Source organism: Lacerta agilis, chromosome 6 (genome assembly GCF_009819535.1).
Source record: "Lacerta agilis isolate rLacAgi1 chromosome 6, rLacAgi1.pri, whole genome shotgun sequence".
In the NCBI taxonomy this organism is placed as follows: domain Eukaryota; kingdom Metazoa; phylum Chordata; class Lepidosauria; order Squamata; family Lacertidae; genus Lacerta; species Lacerta agilis.
Genome location: NC_046317.1, coordinates 62,968,347 through 62,995,680, shown reverse-complemented (window position 1 = coordinate 62,995,680; position 27,334 = coordinate 62,968,347). Strand labels below are relative to the sequence as shown.

The 27,334-nt window shown below is 39.9% G+C and overlaps 1 protein-coding gene across 1 annotated transcript in view; it reads right to left on the bottom strand.

Annotated features, from left to right (window-relative positions):
- The window catches only part of PKP1 (plakophilin 1), a 40,241-nt gene extending 13,670 nt beyond the window's left edge, over positions 1 to 26,571 (bottom strand). The window contains exons 1-3 of the mRNA XM_033153061.1: positions 26,143 to 26,571; positions 12,673 to 12,773; positions 1,859 to 2,277 (exon numbers count right to left, since the gene is read on the bottom strand). Of these exons, the coding sequence (XP_033008952.1) occupies positions 1,859 to 2,277; positions 12,673 to 12,773; positions 26,143 to 26,359 (737 nt within the window). The 5' untranslated portion in view covers positions 26,360 to 26,571. The remainder of the gene's footprint in view (positions 1 to 1,858; positions 2,278 to 12,672; positions 12,774 to 26,142) is intronic.
- Positions 26,572 to 27,334: the final 763 nt, after the last annotated feature.

The window sequence follows — 27,334 nt, the reverse complement described above, 5'->3', positions numbered from 1 at the left end:
CCATGTGAAGTGACTTTGCCCAGCAGTGCATGGCCTAGAGAGCAGTGAAACAGGTGGAATTTCACCCCCACATCAGGGATCTTGCACAGTCTTGCAGAAGGGATCCTCCCGTGGGGTCAGAGGTTTTTCAAGGCCATTTTGCCCTGCAAGTTACCCACCCTGAGATTAGAAGCAGAGGCAGATTTGGGGGAGTGTGACCAGTTCAGTTGCAATGGGCATGGAGTTTTGGGGATGTCACCAAAGACACCACAACTATTATTTAGAATGGAATGAGAGAGAACTCTGCAGAACCAAGAGTAGCTGGCCCATCTCCCCCACTTGTTCTACCTGCCAGATTATTTAAAAACAGTTTTCAATTTGAAGATTCTGTTTTCAGAGGCCTATAGGTTATAGAAGCTGTTTCCCTTGGAGAAAGAATTGGCATTACCAGTGGCATCAAATCCTCTCCAAATTAGATATTGGACTGAATTTTCAAGTTCTACAGTGCTTCAGAACCATGCAGAGATAGTCTCAATTCTAGAAAGGAGACAACTCCTCAATAAGAACAAGTTCAACTGGCAAGAAGATTCAGCAACCAGGCCCAGTGCTTCAAGACAGACAACTCCCAAATCTGAACCAGTTCTACAAGGTGAACCACACCCTATCAGGAAAGGTGCTACAAAGGGACCACTCCTGAGAGACATTTGGCAGAGGACAGTGTTTCTCACTCAACAGTTATGCTGCTGCTGAATCTTCATGAGCTGAAATGGCTCTCTCATTTTTTAAAAGCTCTATAATAAACCAGATCTGTAATAATATTTTCAATGGTAACTAGCCTTTTCTTAGGGAGAAGTTTGGGCAGGGCAACTAATCTGACACTCCAGAGTGGCAGAATCTCCTCCCCACACACCCAAAAGAGTCATGAGTGGTGCTATAGAGACTAACACATTTATTATGACATAGACTTTTGTGGACTAATATCCACTTTGCCATAAGTCTGAAGTGCTATCCTAAGTTAGCAGGTATGCAGCAGCCCATACTTGTCTGCTTAGGATAACACTTCAGGCCTCTGGAGAAGTAGACTCTAGTTCATAAAAGCTTGTGCCATTTTCTGTTCTTTAAAGGTGCAACAAGACTTTTTGTGATTTTAAGCTAAAGTTCCATAGAGTTCCAAACCATTTTTCTGGATTCCATGTCACATGCCTCAAAATAATAATAATAATAATAATAATAATAATAATAATAATAATAAGAAGAAGAAGAAGAAGAAGAAGAAGAAGAATTTATATACTGCCCTATACCTGCAAGTCTCAGGGCGCTTCACAGAACAAATCTAACTGAAGGGTCAATACATAATTTTCACTGGAATTTTCTTTACACCAAAGCTTAAGACATTTTAAAGTTACCACTAGTAGGCTAAACTAATTACTTGAACCTCACTTGAACCTTTCGTTCATAACTCTTTACTTGGGAAGAACAGATAGAGTAGAGGCATATGTTATTGGTGCTGAATATCTGACTGCCATTATTAGTGTCACAGACAAATGATCTGTTAAATGTGGTGCCAAGTTAGATTCCTTAACATGGAATTATTTCTTTCCAACTGAGATCCAAACAGCGCAATCCTATGAATGGTTACTTAGAAGCTCCATTGTGTCTAGTTCAACTTGTTTAGGGTTGCAAACTAAATGGCTCAAGTCTTGATTCATGCAAGCCCCATCAAAAAATCAGAAGAAAAAGCACCAGAATACGCTTCTGGCGGGATTCAGAATTGGCAAACTTTTTCTTTCTGCATGGTGATGAAAACCAAGTAAATTGCCCTGCAGACAACGAAGAAGAAATCACAAGTTAAGCAGAAAGGACACACATGAGAACTTACTTTGAGTTGACCTGTCCATAGACTGCATCCTGCTTGCTGCTAGCAACAGGCTGTACATAGACCATGCTGGCAGAGGTGCAAGAGGGGCTGCGGACTGGAACTACTTTGTTTGGCCTTGTTGCAGTTGTAATTCCATGATGGTTGTTGGATGTGCTGTTGTAGAGGCTATGACGATGCATACTGGCCTTGTGACTCACACGGCTTCCACTCTGGTTTCTCCTCAGCGTGCCTCTTGGAGGGTCATAGTAGAGGTCTGGCTCACTCCGGCTACTCTTCATAGTCTGCACAAGGCAGTAATCACTGCCAGGAACAGTTGGGCTACAGACCTTGTTGTAATTCCGGCTGCCCCAGCCATCCATTTGACTGTAGGAGCTGTAGCGTTTGTTCTCGGCTTCTCTTTTGAGGGTTCCATTGTACATCTGATGGAGATTGGGGAGAGGGAGAAGGGGAAGAATAGGAAATAAAAGGATCAAAGTTTTAAGTTAGAATTTCACTTGCTTTACAAAGACCAGTTAGATCCCCAAGAGGTACTGAGCACCATGTCTAATGAAAGTAGAGTGGCCATGTGCTCTTTACACTGGACAGCCTTCCATTCGAAGGGCTGCCCAGTCCAAGCCCAGCTTAAAGATGAAGTACCCTAAGAAGGCAAAGCAGGAGCCTTGACGTTGCCCATCAATAATTGCTACTTGTCAGCACACTGATCAGTATTCCCCTCTATGTGCTTTCATTTAAATTAGAATATCTATATTATTATTTTTTAAAAATGCATCTCTATACAAAAAAATCCCATGCAAATTTTAGGTCTTTCCTCTATCTGGGGGATGCATAAGTAACCACCCTAATCAAAAGTAGCATTGCATACCTACAATAGGAAGAATGAATGATCTGTGTTCAGTAGAAGCAGTGACAGCCCAATACATTTTGCTGCCTGAAGCAAAGTCCACATGGCATACCTATCACCAATATTTGGGCCAATATATTTTTAAGGCTTTCTGCACCATATAGGAGGCACTCTTTTTCTGCCACACCCCACCAGTGCTGCTTTATGGAGCCAAAGCCAGATCTACTGTCCTCCTACTCATGGCAGCTATAGCAAAAGGGGCAGGGAGCAGGATGATCAGGCCTGAATCAGGTTGGTGCAGCAATGGGGCCTGGATTGGACCCAATACAGCTGTGCCTGGCTCATCCCCACATGTGAAACAACCTATTAAGGATACTGCAAAGCCTTCCATGAGCCTGGATATCTGGTGGCCAGTGGGAGGCTGTCAGAACTGGATGGAGCATCTCCTAATCCAACACACAAACACATCTGGTAGAAGGAGAGTTTAGGTTGCTCTGGATGAAACCAATTCCTGCCTTCACCTAGTCTCATAATGGTTCTGCCTAAAGCAAGTCATTTCACATTGCTGGTGAATTTCACTCTACTCAGCACCTCTCGGGATTTTTCTCATCACAGTATTACACATTATTATGAACCGAGTGTATTTTTACCCCTCTGCTCTCAACCACAAAGTAGAGGGGAAAGGACAAAAAGTGCAAATAGAACAGAGAATTGCAACCACAGTCCAGAGCTGTCTCAGCAATTCACTGAAGTTTTGTGCAGCAATCTAAGAACTTCCTAATAAATTTTCATTTTTCCCACCTCACTGAGGCTTTTTGCATCTACTTAATGAACATATGTTCAGAAATTTGGATTTGTGAAGAATTTCAAGTGTGTCCTGGCCTACAGTGTAAACATGTTAAACCATCTCCAAGACTGGAGTATCTCTAACCCTCTCTGGCAAAGTAACTCTCTTAAGAGTAAAAGAGAGACTGTAAAACAGCTTAGTATGGATTCATTCAGTCCAAGGCTATTTGTGTGCTCATTTGAAGGTTACTCTTTTACCACACATTTCAAGCAGAATATACACCCATGTATCCATGTAACAACAGCAACTTGAATAATTTGTGCTTGAGCTTGCTTTCCCCTCCTCTCTTCCACCCCAGTTTTCTTCATATATCAGGCCCTTTTAGATGGTGAGCCTGAGGGCAGGGACCTACTACAGATATTTGTAAGCTGCTTCAAGAGGCTTTTTTTCTGCCTAAAGGGTGGGTTTTAGCAATGCAATAAATAAATAGCCAAACCAAAAATGTGCAGCAGCATCCCATGGTGTTTACTCAGGAGAGGTAAATCCCACTGTATTCAGTAGGATTTTTTGCTTTCAGTTAGCACACATATTAAGGCTATATCTAGACACATCAAAAAAAGCATTTCAGTTAAATGCATTGTAAACTCATACAGGGAAATCCAGTAGGGAAAGACAGGACTCCACAGTGCCATCTGGTGTCACAGTTTTATATCACATATACAACACTTTTTCTTTACCAGTCTAGCTGAGTCCTAAGTGTCTGTGAGACAGCTGCTAATTATGTCCCTAACATGATGCATTTAACCAAAGTGTTAATGTCATAACTTCTGAGTTTGTTTTTTAAGCATGCACACCAGTTTTGCTCTACTGCAGGCTTCCTCAACCTCGGCCCTCCAGGTGTTTTTGGCCTACAACTCCCATGATCCCTAGCTAGCAGGACCTGTGGTCAGGGATGATGGGAATTGTAGTCTCAAAACATCTGGAGGGCCGAGGATGAGGAAGCCTTCTCTACTGCATCACTGGGATTCAATGGGTTCTCTGAGACCTTCTCCCTTGTGTAGAGTACTATTCCAGTTAAAATGCACCCAAATTTATGACCTAGTCTTCCAAACTCAGGGAAGCATTTCGCGGACACAAAGCTTGCCCTGACAGGAATGTGTCCTTGTTGGAGACAGAACATTTTCCTTTCCTGTCAAACATAAGAAGCTATGGCCCTCTCCTGTCCATCTTACTGAGAGACCATCTGCTATCTGACATGTTATATCAGTTTAAAAGAAAAAAAGAGAAGAATGCTGAAGAGCAAAAGTAGATTTATGCTTTCGGGATAAAATAGCAAACTGCAATGCTGTCTATTAAAAAACAAACCATCAGCTTGAATCTTGGGAAAGAATGAGATGCAGAACCTTGGAGCCTGTGATATGAGGGCTCAGTTTATAGCAAAATTCAAACATTGGTTTTGATAATGAGCTTCTTTTAACACCATAGAAGCTGTTTTTCCACATCTCTGCAGGATAAATCTTGTGCATCTCACTCCACCCAAGCTGTGCCTGCATTGACTTGTTTCTAAGAACTTGTTTAGCAGAAAGGTGTCTTCCCAGCACTAATAACTTGGCATCCACAGCTCCCAAGCTTCACTGGGAAGAACATGTTAACATCTCAATAGCACAGAAAAGGAGCCTGCCATTCCAAAATTCAGGATACCCCCCTTGATAATTCCTTCTCATAAACACATCGAAATGAACAGTGTACAAACACACTTGTGCACAAACGTCTTTTTTGTTTGTTCTCCTTCCAGACACTTGATGTGGATAAATGCAAAAGAAAACAGAAGCCTTACAGAAGTAATATGTTAAGTCTTTAATGGAAACATAATAGCTAGCTTTTGTTAGCTCCAAATGCCCCAGGGACTCAACGTCTGTGCCAAGTTGCTATCTCTCTATTATTCTCTCTTTTGCTGGTATAAAGGTGTATGACTTACTAAAAAAAAAGTGTAGCCAAGGTAAGTCTCCAGCCATTCAAACTAGATCATTTGAATGCAGCAAATGGCAACACTGGAGCAGCATCCAGGAGGCAAATAGTTGACCAAGCTAGCACTCAACTTGATGTGCAAGAAGTAGAATGACGGAGAAGGGGACTACAATGCTATGTGGAATTCAGTATGTGGAATGCTATGTGGAATTTAGTATAACAACCTTTGGGTATCTCTCATTTAGCCCGTACCACCAAGACTGGTCCTGGTAGTTTCCCAGTCTGCGTTTGGATCTGGAATGAGGAATCAGCAGCAGGATTAGCAGGGCGGAACCAAGACAGTTTGGCATCCAAGGTGGACCTCAAAATGGTGTTCCATTTTGGAAAGTGTGAGAGAAGATCTACAGCAGGAACAAACAGTAAGATTGATAGTGGGAACTGCTGCCTCTATAGATCTTGCTACCTGAGGCAGTCACCTCACCTTTCCTCATGGGTGGACTGGCCCTGAGGATCAGCATAGTAGCACTACCATCGCTTGATTTTCATAAACCAGTATTGAAGAGCCATCTTTTTCCCGCAGCCTTTACTGGCTACTGCACATCAAGCTGTGGAAATGGTTCCTGTTTGTCCAGGTATTTGTTGGGTTATCTGTTGCTTTTGTGCTGGCTCGTACTGATGTTATGAAATAGATAACTTCAAATGGTACAAATTATATTTTATTTTATGTCCATATTGTAAAGCACCTAGTGATGGAATTTCCTTGAAAAGTGGGTCATGAATCATATTTGATCCCATAAATAAATGGTGGGGTATCAAAAGCACTAAATCAACACATTTGACACCATCACAACCCACCTCCACACAAAACCCTTTATGCAAAGGCAGCTTGAATGCTTGAACATGTTGAACCCTTGCAGCTTGACATGAAACAAATATGTTTGGGCATATACTGTATACCTTCAGACTGGTTAAATGCCAATTCACTCTTTTCAGCAAACCTTTTGAATAGGCTCAGGTTCTGGCTCCCAACTTTGTGCGCATGCCAGGATCACCAAAAACAAGGAACTAGTGATTCGGTGAAGAGCTTCTCTGCATTCTTCTGCCAAGTAGATATATATCCATTTGCAACTGAGTCTGTCCTGTTCGGTGAAGGGGCATTGCCTCGCTAACCTAAGCTTGCCTTCAGCCAGCCCTCCAGCTGCCTGTTTCTACTCCAACAACTCTAGGTAATGGCAATGGCTATAACCTTCTTTCTCCTGAGTGCCAGTGTTGTCCCTTGCAGAACTTAGCAGGGACGAGGATGCATACAGAGTTAGGTTACAGGTAGGTAGCCGTGTTGGTCTGCCATAGTCAAAACAAAACAAAACTAAGTTTGTTCTTGGTATGAGCTTTCCTGTGCATGCATGGTGTATCTGAAGAAGTGTGCATGCACAAGAAAGCTCATACCAAGAACAAATTTAGTTGGTCTCTAAGGTGCTACTGGAAAGACAGAATTAGTTGGCTGTGCCTGTCAATGGCTCTGGCTCCACCCACTGTTGACCTGCCTGCCCTACCAGCACCACTGTCCATTTCCAACAGAAGGCAGCTGCTTTAAGCAAATATCTCTCACTGCTTGAATTATTGAGTACTGCTATGGAAGCAGTCAATGTCAGGATGGGAATCCTCTGTACACCAATCGTCCCCACATTCAAATCTGGTATCAAGTTTCTGAAACCAACAGAGCCATACGAAGCACTGTAAGGGAGGAACGGGGTATCTCAAAGTGGCAGATCCACTAACACACAGCTAACAAGGGCAGTTGGCAGGGGCAAGTTTTTCACATTTGTTTTGTTTCAGGCTAGAGCAGCTGAAAAGCATTAGAATCAGGTTCCTTGGGGGATCCATCATGCTTTGGACCCAGTAGAGCAATAGATTCCTGTGCCCTGCCCTGAAAATCACAGTTTTAGGGTTCTCTACTAGCCACCATGGATGGTAGCTTCTGCCCAGCAATGGCACTCCTCTCCAATGGCAGAAGTTTATGGGAATTTTAAAATTTTGCTCTAGACTATGACTGAGGCCAAGCAATCCATTGACCCTGCTACTGTATATCAGCAGCTTGTTTATGTCAGCATATCAGTGTATCTTAGGATCCCATAGCAATCTAGGTGACATAGATGGAAAATATATTAAAGCCTTATTAATCATCATCCGCATAGTAATAATAATTTGTACAATACTTTAGTGTTGGATCATCTCAGTAATCCAATCCTGCACAATTTGCCACTCGCCAAGTCAAATGCAGCCTATCTTCCTTTTTAAAACATGGTTAATTAAATATATTAACACCCCCATAAGTTAAGTAAGTAGCAATTATTGTAAATGTTCATATCACCAAAATGATTCACAAAGCACTTAAGTGACATGATAATACGTTTATAATTTTTATTGCGTGAGGCTGTGGTCACCAAGAACTTTTCAGAAGTGGATCACTATCATTCTCTACCCTGTCTAACTGGAGAAAGTGAAGCTCAACCCCCACACACAGACACAGAGACACACAGAGACAATTGGAAACTGAATAGGTCAATGGGAGAGACAGGAATTGAACCCACTCATGAGCCCACTTATTAGGTGGTTCCAATTTCTGTAGCTAGCAAAGCGATTATTTATTAGAAAGATAGGAACTGAACAAAAAAACTACAGGTGGTTTAGTTACTTCTAGAGCAGCAGATGGTGTGGAGGTAAAATAAAATAAAATTGCACAAACACATTGGGAGGAGGTGTCTCTCAGGCTAGAGGGGAAAGCCAAGGCAATGAAATTGGAGTGCCACCCTGAATGATGTATTGTGCACACCCTAGATCCTGCTTGCGAAATGCACTCGTGCCAGTCTGTTACACACAACTGGAAGAGAAAAACTTGGATAACCAGTAATATAAAATAAAATAAAATAAAATAAAATAAAATAAAATAAAATAAAATAAAATAAAATAAAATAAAATAAAATAAAATAAAATAAAATTTCCTTTGGATTTGAAATATTTCTTCCCTTCACTGTTTCATATTTTTCTTTGACATTTTCCCATTTCTTTCGGAAGGCACAGATGTCCAAGTGTCTATTTATTTATTTATTCATTCATGCATAAAATTTGTTATTTTGTACGCTCTCTTTAATCCATTGATCCAAAGACAGCTTTGTCATAATTTGATCAGGATGTGAAAATGAATTCAGACAATGTTTCTTCTCACACTCACACGTATTTTTTTGGATCACCGTATAGTGAAATCTATTGCATACTGCCCTGGTATCCACATGGCAGAATTAATATACAAAACAAACAAATAAATAAACACACCTATGTCTGACATATTGTCTGACACTAGCCTCAATCACAGGCAAGTTTTAAAAAAAAACTGATTTTGTTCAACTGGCTGGCATTATGAGAATGCATTTGACACTGAAACTATCCAGTTCTGCATAAATCTCACTGCAAGGTGACTGGGAGGAAATGTTTCATGCTCAGTACAGCTCCTCATTTATCTGTCTGGGTGGTATGATGCTTTAATCCCCAGATAAACAGATGATTCTACTTCCTTCTCAGCTGGGCTGCAAATCGTTTAGATCTCAGTGGCGTCCCACGTCACTATTGCCGCTCTGTTTCAGAGGATTCCCTGATGCATGCAGTATAGGCAGAAGATTACAAAGATTTCCCTTTCCATCTCTCAGACTTATAATGCTGGTGAAACAGGATTACCAGGGACAGCGTTATCATAGTACAATATATTTTTAGATGATGGCTATTTGAATGTTTTAACAGGATCCAATTTGCAGAGCCATGAAAAACAGCAGCTTTGTAACCTGGCCTGGTCATGGGAAACTCAGACAGCCATGGATTTAACCAACACCCAACAGCTTCCATTATTCTTTCTCTCTCCCAGCTCCTTTATTACTTGCAAAAGCATGATTCTTCTCTCACATTTGCCTGAATCTGTCTGACTACAGCATCACCGACTTTGAGTTTATACAGTACATTGTTAGGCGTGCCCTCTGCGATGAGTAGCCTTCGTTCTCCCCAGCCTGTAAATTCCCTCGTTTACAAAAGATTTAACATGCTTCAGCAGTAGTCATTTCCATGACTAATTAAAGAAATATTTCTAATGAAACTAAGAAATACAGAAGCCGAGTGACACGTGTGCAATGAGAGAATATGTTCTCCTGAGAATCTCTTCCTAGGTTACGAAATGTAATACGCAGCAGAGTTTTGGAAAGCAATGATGCCCATTCAGTTCGCTTTATAGGGAGCAGAGAAATAGCTTGAAGTTTTCACATTGAACTTGGGAGACAAGAGAGTGTGCATGCTTACACTATGCTCTGCATATGCTTTGTGGCTGTGTGTGAAGAAAATGTCAGTTATGTGTGTTTCATTTTGTAGAAGAGATCAGGGGAAGAAGGCATACAAAAAGAAAACTGGAAGACATTGCACAAATTCTCCCCTTTATCAGGCTAACAAATTTGATGGTCAAACCAAGCAAGAGATGTAGTGCAAAAGTTTTTGTTCCTTACAGGACAGATATGCACTCTGTCCTGAGACTTATTGCTGAGCACATGCTGTTGTTTCTGGGAAGGGGAGATCTTATGTTATGTTGTAGACTTCACTATCCCAAAGAGACAAAACCAACATAAAAAGTTTCGTTAATGAGAATGATCAAAGAATTGCTCAGAAGAGAAGGCAGCCTAAGGGAGAAACATGGTATGCAGTGGGATGTCCTATTGTCCCAGCATCATGCTCTCCAGGATAGGAAGTTCCCCCACAGCTGGTGATTATTTAGGCAACCCGGGTTAGTGAAGGATGTGGTTCTTCTTCATTAGGGCAATGAGATTCATCTTTGGAGGGGTGTGTGCTCTCCATCTTCCTTGTTTGTTTACGAAGGCTACTGTTTTTGTTTTGAGGTTAGTGAGAGTGCCAAGGAAACCAAGCGAGCTGGCTATTTCCTGTGACGGGAGGAGTAGCGTATGAGAAGCAGCTTGGGAAGGCAGTGAAAACCATCCTTAAATGTGACTTACACAAGGAAGAAGAGAGCAGGAGTTCTGCAACAATCTCTCAGCGGGAAGCATGAGGTGGACTGCACACAGCAATACTTGGAAGCTGCTGGGCGGAGAATGCTTTTGCATGTAGGATTGCAAATAGGGACTGGCTCAGGACTGCCCCAGAAAGGCGTGGATTGATTTTGAGTGGCAAGACAGCCATCTCAGTACAGTTTCCTTGGGTGCCTGATTAGAAGTTAAGTACACTTGCCTCCACACTACTCCTAGTTTCATTGCCATTGTAATCTTGGAAAGAGATAAAAATAAAGTTGTAGCCTGTTTCTAGTCAAGTTCTGCTGTCCCTCCTTTATTACTCCACAATGCTGCTTGCTCTGTTCAAACATTGCTTCTGCTTGGCTCTGGCAAAACTCACGAGATCTTGAAATACCATATAATATAAATGCACAAATACAGCAAAAATATAGTTCCATAAACGTCTTCAAGCACGACCAACAACTGAGCCTCAATTCTGCCCCTCCACGGTAATAGACTTCCAGCCTAGGCTTTACATGACTGCCCCCACCCAAAATCTAAGCAGATGATTGGGATCTGAGTCAATATATAGTTTTTAGAGTAAAATCGAGTTATGCTAAACCTCAAAAATTACCAGGTGATTGTCTGGTGACATTAAATTCTCAGATAATTAAAGACAGAATCCTACAGACTAATTCTGAGAAGAAGCTGCACATAGACAACCAAAGAATAATCATACTTTTTTTTTTTAACGGAAGCACTAAAAAAACAAACACAAGATCCGTTATAGATGGGAATACCAAGAAGGCATCTCATTTACATTTAATGGAAAGAAACAAAGATGTAGACACCCAAGTGAGGAGGAAACCTTCTGGGAAAGAAATAAGAAAAAGATGAAAGCAAAGAGACCTGAACCAGATGAGGATGAAAAAGGAGAGGTGGGGGGACAAAGAGAACAGGATAAAGATAACCTTAAGGACTCTAAATAAAGCAGAGAAATGGATTTGAAGATTTTGACTTAGAATGTTAATGGACGGAATAATAAAAAGAAACAAAATAAAAAAGAACATATTTTACAAAAATCTGGATATAATTTGTTTACAGGAAACACATGATGCTAGAATACATAAAGTAGTGTTAATAAATAAAAGATTAGGTTTGGACTTTGTTTCTTTAGATGAAAGCAAAGAAAGAGGCATGATAATGTATATAAAAGAAAAACTTGAACCGGAAAGAAATATATAAGGACGAAAAGGGAAGAGTGATAGTTGTTCAGGTATCGTCACAAGGGGGTAGTAATTGTGGGGATTTATGCACCAAATTTAAAAAAAATCAGAATTTTACAAAGAATTAGAGGGGGAAATGTTTGAATTTATGGAACAGAGAATAATATTAATGGGTGACTTGAATAGGGTAGTCTCCCTAGATATGGACAGAATAATAAGAAAATCAGATTCTAAAGAGGGGAGACTACCTATAAGTTTTTGTTCTATCTGGTTGAGAATTTTAAATTGAATGATGTATGGAGATATAAACACTTGTTGAAAGACAATTTACACATTTCTCAGAGCCTAATTAGTCTGCCAGAAGAACTGACTCAATATGGATCTCAGAAGAAATATGGGCAGAAATACAACCTAGGACTCTCTCGGACCATAATCCAGTATATCTGCAATTAAAAGGACAGCAGAACTCAACATTTAGATGGAGACTAAATGAAAGCTTATTGGACAACCAATCAACCCTGGAAAAGGCAGGAAAAAATTATGAAGGACTATTTTGAAATAAATTTAAATCAAGAGACAGATATAAATGTGACTTGGGATGCTAGCAAAGCTGTGATGAGGGGCTTCTTCACACAGCAGAGTGCTTACAGGAAAAAGGTAAGAGAAGCAAAATAAAATAAAATAAGGAGATCATGGATGAATTAATGAAAAATGGGGGGGTGATAAAGGCCCCCACCCCAAATCTAAGCAGATGATTGGGATCTGAGTCAATATATTCAACAACACACAAAATAGTGCAACAATCGACATCTTGTTCTTGTCTCAAATGAGTTATTGCCTTTCCAAGGAAGAAATCTATTTTTGCTTTGTGAGGTACTCTGTAACAGAAGAGCCCCACCACTGTTTCTCCCCCTTGCCCACTATCAGCACCCCATGGTTCTTAGAGAAAACCTTACCCCATGTCCCCAGCTGTTGGTCCCTGTGTGGGCTTTGGCGTAGTAGGTACCACGGGCTGTTCCATAGCTGTGACCATCAGCTAGACCATCGTACATGGAACCTGGAAGCAGAGCAAAAGAATTAGGTGTGAAAAGGAGGCACTCTGAATCCTGATTTGATTGAATATTTCAGTGACTGAAGTTTAGTCTCTCTGGGAAATAAATCTCCCTCCCTCCACCCAGTAGGTAAATGGACTCAACAGTAATCAAGAAGAAAGCTGCTTCTCCAATGGATATGGCTGTACTAGGCACAATGTCTGCACATTAACCTACATCAAGTGAGAACTTGTGATGGATCAGTCCATGCCAGTTTTGTAGGTGTTTGTTCACACGTCTGTTCCACCACACATTAATCTGCCAGTTTAAAAAAGAATACATATACAATTTTCATATTTAAATTGTATTTAAACATGTATTTAAATATATTTTCTTTACACATCTGGTACATTTATTGAGCCAAAAATTATGTCATAAAATTCAAATAAGTGCAATCTCTGTCTTGGAGATATGAATTTGGCTGGTTCACTTAAAAATGAATGAAATTATCCTCTGTCCACAATAAGAGCCAGTTCACATGACTCCTATGTCATGAAGAATTTTTAAAAAACACAAAGCTGAATTCTGAAATTTTCCATGTTTTGAATTTGTACGGAATTTTGTTTTAGCTCTAAAGCCGGTCAGATGAGATATTAGACAACTCATCAAACTTGGTGTTAAGTACATGATAAGATTCCTCCCAAATGATGTATTGCATAGTAAATGGTGACTGGTAAAAGCCATAGTATTAGTATATTTCCAAGTGAGATTTCTCACATCACTTCTATCATATAAAAACCCCACTTACAAACTAGGTTGTTGACATGATATTCTGGCCCCAGAACACTGTATTTAGGCTAGGAAATGTGATTCCTGATGATATGACAGACCCTCTGCTCCCCCACCTCCTGCCCCACACAACAGTTTAAATTGTACCCCCTCGAATCTGTGCCTCAGTTGTCAAACAGCCCCTAGAGACCTAAAAGCTCGATACAAGTAAGGCTGATAGGATTTATTCCTTAGTTTGTGAAAATAGATCTGCTTGGTAGCACATATTGTTCTCTCACAGAAGTCTGGAGTAGAGAAATGCCTGCCAATGAATTCTTTCCAACTGCGCTCATTTACACAACTTTCACTTTGATTCTGTTTGAATTTTTTGCACAGTGTACAATTACTGACCAATGCCATCTTTACCTTCTTCATCCACAAAATTTTTTAACTGTTAAGGCAGCATAATGTAAACTAGTGTCCAAAATTATGAGAAATGTGGCATGCAACAACTGCTTCAGAGGAAGTGCACATGAAGTCAACAGTTAATCAAAGTTCATTGTATGCAATGACATTTTACTCCAATGAAATGTTAAGTTAGGTCCATTAATTTCAATGAGTCTACTCGTTGACTACTACCCACTGAGTTTCAGTTATTAGTAATCAACAACAAATTAGCAACAAAGTCCAATAGACAAATTAAAATTAATAAAACTAAGTAATATTCATTTCAATGACTCTCCTCTGAGTAGGATGAGAATTGGATACAACCCATGCTGCACATAGGGTTGGGGCTGCAATCTTGTTATGTCCACTTACCTGTTATGTCCACTTACCTGTGAGCAAGACCCATTGAATTCTGAGGTCTGCTCAGCACCACTAACGGCTACTTCATATGTGGCCAAACTAAATATAGAATTCTAAGAGAAACATGTCCTATTTGTGCCTCTAAGGTCAAACCATGAGCAAAGGAACGAAGTCTTCCTGGTGCATACATATGAAAGAGCCCCAATGAAGTTGTAAATAACTGTGGGTGATATCCAGCATTAGTCATGCTCAAAACAGACCCACTGAAATAATTAAAGTAATTTACATCAATTGATTTCAATGGCTCTACCCTGAGTATGACTTAATTGGACCTTGTCCTATAATTTAACACTCCTGATGCAGAAATTGTGTATTTGCTGTTGCAGATAAATGTCCTGAACCGGAACAAATATCATTGGATCAATGGGGGGAGGGAAGTAATCACTGGATGCCCAAGCCTTTCTGCAATTAAGCTAATTGTGCATACGACACACAGCAATTATACTTCTCATACAAGTCTGGGTTTTTGAACAAGAAACACAACATGATGCACAATTATGTCAGTTGTGAGTGGAAACACAAATAAATGTTGAACAATTATTCAAATTACAGGTAGGTAGCTGTGTTGGTCTGCCGTAGTCGAAACAAAATAAAAAAATTCCTTCCAGTAGCACCTTAGAGACCAACTAAGTTTGTTCTTGGTAAGAGCTTTCGTGTGCATGCACACTTCTTCAGATAATTAAGAACAAACTTAATTATTCAAATGTCCATGGGGGGGGGAACATATCTTATAATGCCAGTATGTAAGAAGTTAATGGGACATCCATAAAGAGCTTAGTAATGCAATATAATGTTTAGTGCTTTGTTGTGAGAAGCTGAGGATGTTGCCACACAACTTCCATCCATATATATATATATCACAAATTTAATTAAACGTTCAGCCATCTTTTGTTCTAGGAGGTTGCTCTTTGGCTGAGGGCAACCTTCTGCCCAACAGCAGAGGAGCTCCATAGAAGGGGAAGTTTCATTACAGGCTTAGCAAGTTTCTTCAGCCCAGAGCAGTTTTGCACCAGCTTTTTGCAAGTGTATTATTTAGCTCTATGAGAACAGGGAAACCCATTTGAAATTAGAAATGCTAGAAGGAGGAAGGAGGCTGGGTTAATTCCATTCTCAAAGTGCCTGGATGTACTATGCTGAGAAAGACTGCGTGGAACGTTGATTACATGTAGTATAATGCTCCCAGGGCAAGGGCTAAGTATGGGCTAGTGATACTAACTGCTAATACTAAGCAGGTTTGGGTTGGGTCACTGCCTGCAAGGGAGACTACCTGGGCATTCTGTGTAAGCTGCCTTGAAAGGATGGAAGAAAAGTGGAATAGAAGTGGATGGAATTTAGTAAAATAAAATAATGGAGAAGCTTCACGATTTTCTGTGGCATTCATGTTTGTTGAGGAAACAGCTTGATACTTTTGCTACAGAAAATATATAAAGGAGGAATTGGGCCTCCAAATCAGGGAAGGGAGAAATTCACACTACTGAAAACTATATGCAAACTGAAACACAGCTATTCTTCAAAATTCATTCTCAAGATTTTGTGATGTAGTTCTTCAATCTAGAAATGGGCACACAAATGTGTACAGTGGGGAAAGGTGCACAAAAATGCATCTATTAGTGAAAATTACACACAAAAATGCTTTATTATAGGGAAAACTGCATGGAAATATGTGCATATTCAGCAAAACTGCACACAAAAATGTACACTTAAATTATGATGAATTTTGGTGAGACCTTTAAAAAAGCATGCAGATGTGTTGAATCAAACTTAATGTAAGAAAAAAAACGAAACTGAGAGAAACGAAAATTGACAGATTCAGTACAAAAACAAAGTGGACACATCCAGGGATTCCTGACTCATTGCATTTGCCTGGCAGAAGTCTCCAAATGCTTCAAGAAATGCACCTGACTTTCACATTTCACATATCCACAGAGCAAGCCCTAGTATAACTATAGGAAACACTATTGCTACATAAACAATGAAATAACTATAAGGCTGCAATCCCAGCCCCACTTACATGGGAGTAAGCCACACTGGATTCAACAGATCTTACTTCTGCACAGTCATCTTTAGGATTATGCTGTAAACCAGGAAACTACCTGTAGCTAATTGTCTTTAAGCAAATCACTGTCTCTTGCCTTAACCTCCTTCACTGGTTGCTGTTGTAAGGCAAAAATGCTGTTTTGGTATTCATTTTCTAGTCTGCAGTTATGTTAATGGGCACGGAATCCACTCTGCATTTTTCCTGCACATGGAACTCTGGTGGGTTACCAATATTGCAGTTTACCCGGTAATTTGTAGTGCTGTGTATTTTCTGAACATGATTCCCATTCACAAATATCTTAAACCTGATATAAATTCAATGCTAAAGCACATTGCCTCTGTGGGGTGGGAATAGGGTCACAGGACCAGTATATAAAACAGCATTTTCTCCTTCTATTGCCCTCTTAGGTAGTATACCTGAAGGAGTGTCTCTACCCACATCATTCAGCCCGGACACTGAGGTCCAGCACCGAGGGCTGAGGTCCAGCACCGAGCACTGCGAGAAGTGAGGTTACACGGAACCAGGCAGAGGGCCTTCTTGGTAGTTGCGCCCGCTCAGAGGAATGCCCTGCCATCAGATGTCAAGGAAATAAACAACTATCTGACTTTTAAAAGACATCTGAAGGCAGCCCTGTTTAGGGAAGTTTTTAATGTATGAAGTGTTATTCTGTTTTTAGTGTTCTGTTGGGAGCCGCCCAAAATAATAATAATAATAATAATAAGAAGAAGAAGAAGAAGAAGAAGAAGAAGAAGAAGAAGAGATAATTTATAGAAATAAATTGGCCTTATAAACCACACTCACACATTTCTTTGCCGTAGTCCTCTGGGAATAATTTTATAAGGCAAAACTCTTCTGATATATATGTGGTGCTATAATCACATACAAGACTTTGTGTTCATCCTCCAGGTGTCACACATACATGAAAACATTTGGGTTCTCATGGGAGAAATGATGTTATCATTTTATCCTAATTGACACCTAGTGAACCATGTATGGTCCCAACCTGCAACCAAGTGGGTCCCATTTCCCACCCAGACACCGTCAGTGAGAACTATACTGGTTCATCCATAATCATCTTTCCTGTGTGCACCATAATGCCAATAGAGAGAAAAAAAATATGGCACAACTCAACCCACTCACTTAGATACTGTAATGCGTAATCCCTTGTAGAAGCAAGGACTTTGATATACGGACAGGTGCTCACAAGGTTCTGGAGTATGAGAGACTAGGGTTGTTGATCAGCCAGATTTTACAGCCCCTGCCAGAACTGAAGGATGCCAGACAAAGCTAAAAAGAAAACTTCAGCAGAGTAATTTCTGCTATTCAACTTCATAGAACAGTGTAAAAAAGCAATGTGCTGTGAATGTAAATATATGCCAAATTTGCAGCACTGTGTAAGGATCTGCCCCTTAATAAGAAGTGCATGGAGGTGGCTGGTGCCATTTTGCAAGTTGCATGTGTTAAGTCTGCACATATGTGCACTGTTGCCCGCCGTCACCATTCAGTTGAGAAAGCCAGTCCAGAGGAGAACTCAACGCACTTCCACTAAGTTGAGTCTTCTGTTTTTCCCCACTTAACCTCTCAGTGTGGTATCCCATTGGAGGGGTGGACTGAGAATAAGATGTACAAATCTAGACAAATCTTTTGCATGCTGGCATGCGCAATCTGGATAGATGATGATGATGATGATTAATATTATTACTTTCTGCTTTATCTGTGAACTAAGATTGCTTTGATGGTGTTTCCTGCTTGGCAGGGGGTTGGACTGGATGGCCCTTGTGGTTTCTTCCAACTGTATGATTCTATGATTCTAAAATGGCATTCATAATCAGAAATGAGCAACCACAAAGCATAACAACAAAACCAGACACTAAAACAAACAAACAACTTGATCCCTTTTTCAAAAACATTGCTACTTGTTGAAGAAAGAGGTGATTAGCCTGAATTTCCAGAATTTCTGAAAACAAATATTGACATGTCGACTTGTGTGTGTACTTTGCAGCATACCTATAGCTCTGGACTGCTGTGTGTGTGTTTTATAAAGACATGTGTCTATCCAGCTGGTTAACCTTATCTTTGAAATGGAAAGTGATAGACAAAGGTTAAGCCACCGTTTATATGTAGAAAGATATCAGCTGTCCAGGAATCCTGATGGTACTGAAGGAAATGACACACATCTGGAACCTCACATGTGGGCATTCTCCACACCTTTCTGCACATTACTAGAATTCATTTTTGTTATCAGCTGACAGTAATTGGTGTTGTGAGCGCCAAGTATTTTGTATGGTGCAATTCCACTTATGGGGACAACCTTCGGGTGCAATCCTCTACTCATTTACCTGGGTCCCACTGAAGCCAACTGGGCTTACTTCTGAGTAGACATGTCTAATATTGCACTGCAAGGCTCTCATGAGACCCCCAGCGGCCCTGCATTTTTAAAACCCTGGTCAAAAAATAAATAAATCAAACATTTAAAAGTAGCAACACAGTGCTAGAGTGTGTTATTAGTGCATTTAACATGAAAAATGAAGAGAGGTGCACAGTGAGTGATTTATTATCCTAAAACATTTCTGAGTAAAGGAAAGATTGCAATAACTAAAAGCAAAAGGGACTAAAATGCAATGTGAAAGCAAAACACTTAAAGAGGGCTGTAAAATATGTAAATGGCCAGCATTTGGGGAAACAAATGTTATTTCTCTTTAAATGTCCTAAACTATGCACAAATGTTCTGAGGCAATGAGAACTCGAAAGATGTTGATCTTTGAAGCATGTGACACACCCTAAGAGACTTTGACGCTACTTAAATTCTTAACATATATATATATATAAATCTAGTTCCAGTCCTTCTATGTGGATTTTCAGCTTAAATTATATGGTGTTGTGGATGTTCTGAACAATTTTCACCTCATGCTACTTGCCTGTGTTGTTGTTTTTGCTGAGCCATGAAATGGCATTACTATCTAAGGATCCCCCTCACAATTTGGGGAACGGCTCAGTCCCCAGCATCTCCAGGTAGGGCTGGGAGAGAACCCTGTCTAAAATCCCAGAGAGTCCCTTCCAGTCAGTGTAGCCATTACTGAACTAGGCAGACCGATGGCATAACTCAATATATGACAGCTTCATACGATCCTAATCTGCACATGAACCATATAGCATTCACCAAGGTGTACAGGGAGTTTGAGTTTATGTGCTGCAGTTTCATCCCTTGCAGCCATGATAGGCAGTACATCCACATTCCCAATCATTAGTAAAAATCTGACCTCTCCTACTCCTCTCAAGCTGTAAATCTGGAAGATACCAATCAAAGAAGCACAACTATACTTTCTGTCTACAGTGGTACCTCAGGTTACAAACACCTCGGGTTACAAATACTTCGGGTTACAGACTTCGCTAACCTGGAAGTAGTACCCCAGGTTAAGAACTTTGCCCCAGGATGAGAACGGAAATCGTGCGGCGGCGGCACGGAGGCAGCAGGAGGCCCCATTAGTTAAAGTGGTACCTCAGGTTAAGAACAGTTCCAGGTTAAGAACGGACCTCTGGAACGAATTAAGTTCATAACCAAAGGTACCACTGTACTTAGTTCACATACTTCTTTTCTTTTTGCCTTTGTCATTAGTAACACTTTCCAGAAAAAATAAACAAATACTTTATGGATTCCTTTCATTAATATGAGGGGTTGCAAGTATCACCAATATTATTATTCTTCAGCATCTAAAAATTATACTAATCTGCACAATGAGGGGGGGGGAACCTGCTTTGAAAAGGTTACGCTTCATATGTATATACAACCAATTGACAACTGAGCAAACCTACAAAGCCTAGTGTGTGTTGCAATGAATGCAAATACATTATATTAATGTGGAACGTCAATTGCACAAAGGAGAGGTGGAGATGGGTGGGGCCAGGTTAGCACTACAGAGCCACTACCATTCTTCTTGCATTATGGGTAAGATTCAGCAAGACAAATGCACTTAATTTTCATTTATTTCAATGGTTCAAATTCAGTGGTTTTAATTTTCCCATGGAAGCCAAAGAAGCATTGCAAGTGCTTACATTTGGCCTGATAAATGTAAAAATATAAAGTATAATATATATGCTTGAAACAGGTAGCATACAGATTCACACTTCAGGAAGACAAGATTGGCTATTGGCCAAATACTCATTTTACCAGAGTATAATATATATAATATTATACATATACAAAGTATAATACCTTTTTACCTTTAATATGTAAAATGAACCTAAAATGCCACTGATCAGTGACAAACAACTCCTTAAAAGCTAAGAAAAAACCCAAAATACGTCTTCCTTAAATTCACAAGTCTTGATTTTATTCTGTTTAATAGCCATTTACATCATCAGAAGCTCATGTTTATTGCTTGATGAATGACGAAGGCAAAATCCTCCTTCCCTCTCTCCTTGTACATTGATGCAAACTGCCGTTGTTCACCAAAGATGCTATCTTGCTACCATGCTTTCCGTTTGCAGAATTTCCTTTTATCTGTCTTCATCAACATTATCTACATTGTTCAACAAGCTATCTACAATGATAACAGTTAATCTAAAACCAATCATCATGAGACACACAAATGTTTCCTATTATCCAGGGACTATTAAAATGTCTATAAAAACTGAGTTTGTGACAGCTTTCTGAAAATTAATGGACTTTATTACCCTTATGCTGAGAAAGAAATTGTGTTATTTCCTTTTCTACAATGACGTCAGTCACCTATGTCTACTCCAATGTAATAATTCTGTTCCTAATTATAATTTTTACTTCTATGATAGAAGCCCAATTTAGGCTTAATTTCAGATTCCGCTTCTTTTGCACTCTATGTTAGCAACCTTTCAAACAGGCAGGCTGCCAGTAACAGCTATTTCTCTGCAATTTCTTATCTGTGTTCCATCTGCACTCTAGAGAGATTGCCATCCAATTTTAGCAACTTATTGTTGCTCAGATGTTAGTTACACAACTACTTTATGAACTTTACATCCAGCAAATACTATCTTGCCATAAATCACAAGTTTGCAATGTACAATTAATTTGAAAAGGGTGTGTAGACTTAGCCTATCCAGTCTAAAAAAGAATTCTTTTGGGGTGTTGGTATTTTCTGGACGTCTAATAGAAGACCAATGCATGAAACCATTTTGTTTCTCAGGAACAGAAAGCCTGTGGGGTTCATCTACACTACAACTACTAAAGGAGATTATGTTAGAAAGTAGATGACATATTTTCACTAAAGGTTTACTCAGGATAGGTCTACTGAAAATAATGGACCAAATTGTAGAAATAAATACTTTGGGTTACTGCTCAAAATAAATGTGTAAATAACACAGTTGATGGATTTAAGATACTGTGTATTCTGTTTTTGCTAGATACCACCCACCTAGCTGATCCCACTAAGCCTTCATTCTTACATAAAAAGTAGACCTAACATAATACTGTAAACACAAATCCCAGTTGTTGCTGTATTGGTATCCTGAAATGTCCCTTTAAACATGCAGGGTGCTTCCAGGTGGGTATTTATTGTGGGATGCCATGCCATGCTCTTCACATGTGCAATTATTTTATTTCATTTTATTTTTTGCGGCATCCATGCAACATTGTTGACATCAAAATGCCAGCAAGTACTTTTCCTCATTTAATCCAGATTTACTCTTCCCGGTGGACAATCCAATAAATTATTTTAAAAACCAAAAACTTGTGGAGTTTTCCCCCCCCTTTGTGATGGGAGTTTCATTTACATCTCAATGGCTGTTTAAAATATTAAGCTCCCATCTGGAAGCACTGACACCCCTCTTCTCCACAACACAGAGTTGTGTGTCTCTTTTCCCAGCGCTTTTCTTAAAACTGAAAAGCAGCCTTGGAAAGCTGTGGTTGGAAGCAGATGAATGATGAGGGAGGGACTGCTTTAACCCTTCCCTCCCTGCCATTTGTCCTTCAACCCCAATTTCCTTTCCCACTCATACTGGAAAAGAACTGAGGAGTCAGCCACAAGGAGATGAGCAACTCAAAGGAATGATCCTTAGCATATCCCATGAGATCAGAAAACACCTTGTGGGGAGGGGGCAATTTTTGGTAGACAAACTAAAGGAGTGGAATGGGGAAATGAATACTTCCCTTTCACACTCTGCAGCTCTCAAATAAAGCCACACTAGACTGCTTTTTATTTTAAAAAGACAAAATTCAGCCTCAGATGCATATGTGATCAAAAAGAAAGAAAGTGTGAGCCACGTCTTTCAGAGTTCTCCTTGATACCCCAAACCAAAGCTTTAGAACATCTGATGTTTGATTCAATCTGTGCTGCAACTACCCACTCCTGTTCTCATAGACAAAGGTTGCCGGTACAAGCTTTTCAGAGCAAACCAAGTATCCCAAGTTTATGAAAGGCAGTTCATATATTATTATTTTCCAACTTGGAAATCAATCTATTCGTTGGAAAAATTGTGTAGCTAGCATGTGAATGGTCACATGGGATTTTAACACCCAACAAATGTGCTGGGTCATGGTATGTATCTTCTCCTCAGCATGTACATCAAGAGCAAATACTTTTTTCACCCAATCTCTCAAACATGGAAAAAGTCATACGCAAAGTGTCTTTCCAGAGGTTTGCTGTTGAACTTCAACACCGATCAGTCCAAACCAGCACCATCAGTGGTCAAGGGTGAGAGGAATAGCAGTTCAGAACATCCAAGGGGCCTTGATCTAAGTAAATGTTATTTATCTCTTGAATAAAAATTGTCACATTTCTAAAAACTGGCTAAGCCACTTTCCCATAACACTTAACCAACCAACTGAAGTCTTAACTATAACAGAAGTTGCTTACAAAGGATAGCCTTGGTGCAAAAGATAGGAGTTACAAGGAGCACACTGTTCTATCAAGCCCAATTGTGAATAGAAAGGCGACCTATTTTATCCCAGGAGGATTGTTTGGGGTACAATTATTTGTTTATTAGCGTCTTTAAACTGCCTAATATTAACCGAAAAAACCTCTAAGTGTTATACAAAATAGCATTAAACAAACAAAAAGTACAATAAAAACCAGAGACAGAACATTAAAAACCCATAAAACCCTATTAAATAAAATTAGATGAAAACAGGAATTCAGAAATGACAGTCCAAATCTTGTGGGTTAGGGAATGTTTGGGTAAAAAGGTATATCATCACAAGAAGTCTGAAGCTGCTAACAGATAATAATAATAATAATAATAATAATAATAATAATAATAATAATAATAATAGATTATTTATACCCCGCCCTCCCCAGTTTAAAAACTGGCCTCAGGGCGGCAAATATAAAACATTGATTAAATGCAACTTTAAAAACAGCATAAAATACACCATAAAATGCAGCATCGATATCAATAAAATTCAAAAATTCAGGGGTCATTTGGGGAAAAAATAATTTAAAAATGAGGGCATTCTGCAATGCAAGGTCAATGACAGAAAAAGCCTGTTTTGGGGTCACCACCCTGTGATATTTGATAGGGTCAGAGCCACAAGTAAAATTTCCTCAGATGATCCAAGTGATCTTACTAGTCTATGCAGCAACAGGCAATCTTTCACGTAACCTGAAATCTTTCATGTAACAGAACATCAAGGGGCTTATATCCGCACTCAGTTGTGCATAGCTTTGCTGAGTGACCATAGGCAAATCCTTTTGCCTTGCTATGCTTAGAGGATATACAGAAGATAACCTTTCCTGATAGAAACCTTTGCTATTTCGATCATGGAATATATGGATATCAATGAAAGAAATGCCAAAGACAAATGCTTCTTGTCCCACAATTAGTACTTCACTCTTTGCTTTTAATGGAGTCTTATCCTTTCCGAAATGAGCTGAAATTTACAGGGCCATGGGTCTGACTCTCAAATCTGAGATACAAAGGACAAATTATCTCACACACGGATAAGAGTTTAAGACACAACTCCACAGTGTTCTTCAGCCCAGTGTCCTGCCATGCAGACAAGAGTAGCATGCCTTGTTGGCTATCCCTAAGGACCACCAGGGACATAATGCACAACTACCTAGCATTCTGCTTCATTTTAAGGTTCTTAATTCACATAGTTACTTCTCACAATTTCCCTGCAATGCATACAATCTGCTGGAGTAGTTTTAATATTTTTTGAATATTTTTTTGAATAACTGAGATCAATTTTTTTCATTAAAGATTTTCTTGATTTACAAAAGTGTGTGCAATCTCTCTCTCGTATTTTTTCCATGTAACATTTTTACAAATCAGTTTTGGTTGTTGAGACATTAGGGAGAGAAGGGGGAAAGAGGTAGGTGGGATGGGGGGATGGGTGAGGTGGGGTGACGATGTTTCTATTTTCCTTAATAGTTTTAAGTATAAATTCCTCAAGACGTGAGTCATGAAAATACAAAGTACATCTATAAATGTGGTTTTAGCCTGAATGATTCACTCCCAGAGATTTTCAAAAGAAGCAGCAGCAACAGCTTGAAATTATGAAACTTCACTGTCTCAAACAAAAAGAAGGTGTGTAAAGTGCTCCCAAATTAGATTTTTAAAAACCTCATTCTTTGAATAACAATGTCATGAACTGGGGAGACAGAGGCCAGGCTTTGGGGTTTGCTCATTAATCTTAGAGCACTAAATAAGAACAGTGATGTAAAAAGCACAAAGCCACACACTTTGCTTAATTGATATGTGTGTATGTGTGTTTTTCAAGATCATTTGCTGTTTAAGGTGTGCAGAAGTTGACACACAAGCTGTAAAATAAAAACCAGGGGTGGTTTAATCCAAGTAAGTTATACTTCTGGAGGTACCATTGAAATCAATAGACTTGGGTTATGTAAATCTATTGGTTTCAGTGCGTCTGCTCTGTGAATGACTAATGTTGGATATTCCTCCACTGTCTGGAAAGTTACAGAGTACTTAGATCAGTGGTGCAAATAAGTAGTAACAACATTCTCTCTTCAACAGTCACAGCAGATCTATGGACATGCCTTAATTTCAGCTGGACAACTTTCCTGCTGGGGTGCATACCATTTCCAGTTTGTAGATACCGGTAAATCGAATTAAAATGCTGTCAAGTATCCAGATAATATCAAACCTTTGGATCTAAGTTAAATTGTGCATTACAAATCTCATTGGTTTTAGTGGGAATTGCTTGACTTCTATGATTCCATGACTCTAAATTGGAATGGTTTTGCTCTCCTGCTGAGGTCCATGGAATTTATCCGTGGTTAACTTTCACAAAATTGTACCAGTCATTCACACCAATTAGTTTCATCAAGTCTCAATCACGATAGAATTAGCTACGGGAATCTTGAGGATGAAACCGGCTAGAAGATGTTCAGCTCCAACCTACTTTATCTCAAAGCAGAAGCATTTGCTCTTAGCACCACCTTGCAATTCCAAATCAACCTACACACAATCCAAATCAAAGTCCTTCAGCTTAACTAGATTCCCATGGCCCAGCTTGAAACCATTTCGGCACTATGATGCAAAACTACTGAGACTGGGATCCCCAAATCCCTAGTTATCCCTCAAGACGTTGCAAAACTTCCTTGGTATCACCACAACACAAACCTGCCGAGAGAACCAAATGACACCAGCTGTATTGACTCCAATGGACAGTGCCCAATACCACACATTCTTAAGCTCAAAGAGGCATCGGATGGGGCAAGCACTGTACAGCCAAATTTCTCACACTCAGCGGTCATTCCTTGCTAATCACAGCAGTGATAGGTATTTACCTCGGTTGGAGTGGCCTGCTGCATTCGATGCTGATGAAAGGGAGGTCTTTTGCTTTTGCCGTTTCACCGTCATCATCACCTGCTCCTGGACCCTTTGTTTTCCTGTCCCCCTAGTTTTCAGCTTGTGATCCGAGGGCAATGCTAGAGTAGAGTTGGCCTGGTCCTGGAAGCACTCATAAGCTAGTGCTGTTTTCAATGGAGAAGGAGAGTGAAGCATGGTTGCAGATGGGGTGGCAGTGGGTGGGATGTCACCTGTCTCTCTTTTGCGACTTAAAAAACAAAACAGAAACAGCAGTACCAAAAAAAAAAGTCTTGTTCGGGTGTAGAATGTCAGGGAGCCCTCCTTGCCATACGTCCGTCTGCTGACAGCTGCTCTTTCCCCACACTCTGCTCTCCGGTGTGTGAGTGAGCAGGCACGCCCTCTGCTAGACTGGATATACAGCCTTCAGACTATGTCTGCACACACCCACTTCTGTACTCTGGTTGCAGATCTAAGGCAACACAAGACACTCATCCAGGTGCAAGAGAGCTGGCGACCGCGTTGCTGCTGCTGTTTAAGTGACTGTGCTTTGAAAAGTTAACATATATGGAGCAAAGGATTAGCAACCATGGCAAGTGGGCAGTGTGGGGTAAAATGTAACGTCGAGGTTGCGTCCTACATAATTTTATCTTCGCCTTTCTATCGCTGACAAAAATGATTGCTCTGAATAATTTTAATTTTGGCAAGTTTCCCTCATTGCACCTGGTTAATACCTCCTACACCGAATAGGGATGGGCAAATCTGTCAATTGCAGTTTTTCCTTTTCCCACTCTTGTTCAGTTCTCCACATTTCCATATCAGTTTGTGAATATTTCAGCCCTTGTGAGCATCCAGCAGCATTTTACTGCAAGTTTCTCCTAATCTTTGCATGAAATTCTGCCTAATACATATATTTCTGCAAAGCCATTCCCCCAAATATAATGCATTTTTGTATGCTGCTTTCCATATGAATTTTTTATGTTCACTTTACCCAAGTATATGCATTTTGTGTACACATCCATTGATTGGCTGAAAAACTGCTGCAAAATTTGGAGAAGCGTATGTTTTGAATAATGGTTGCATTTTGGTTTGCATATTGTTCTGCGTATTGCTTCATTTATCAATGCAAACCAAATTGAATTTCACCCCGTCCCTATCTTTGAATGAATTTTT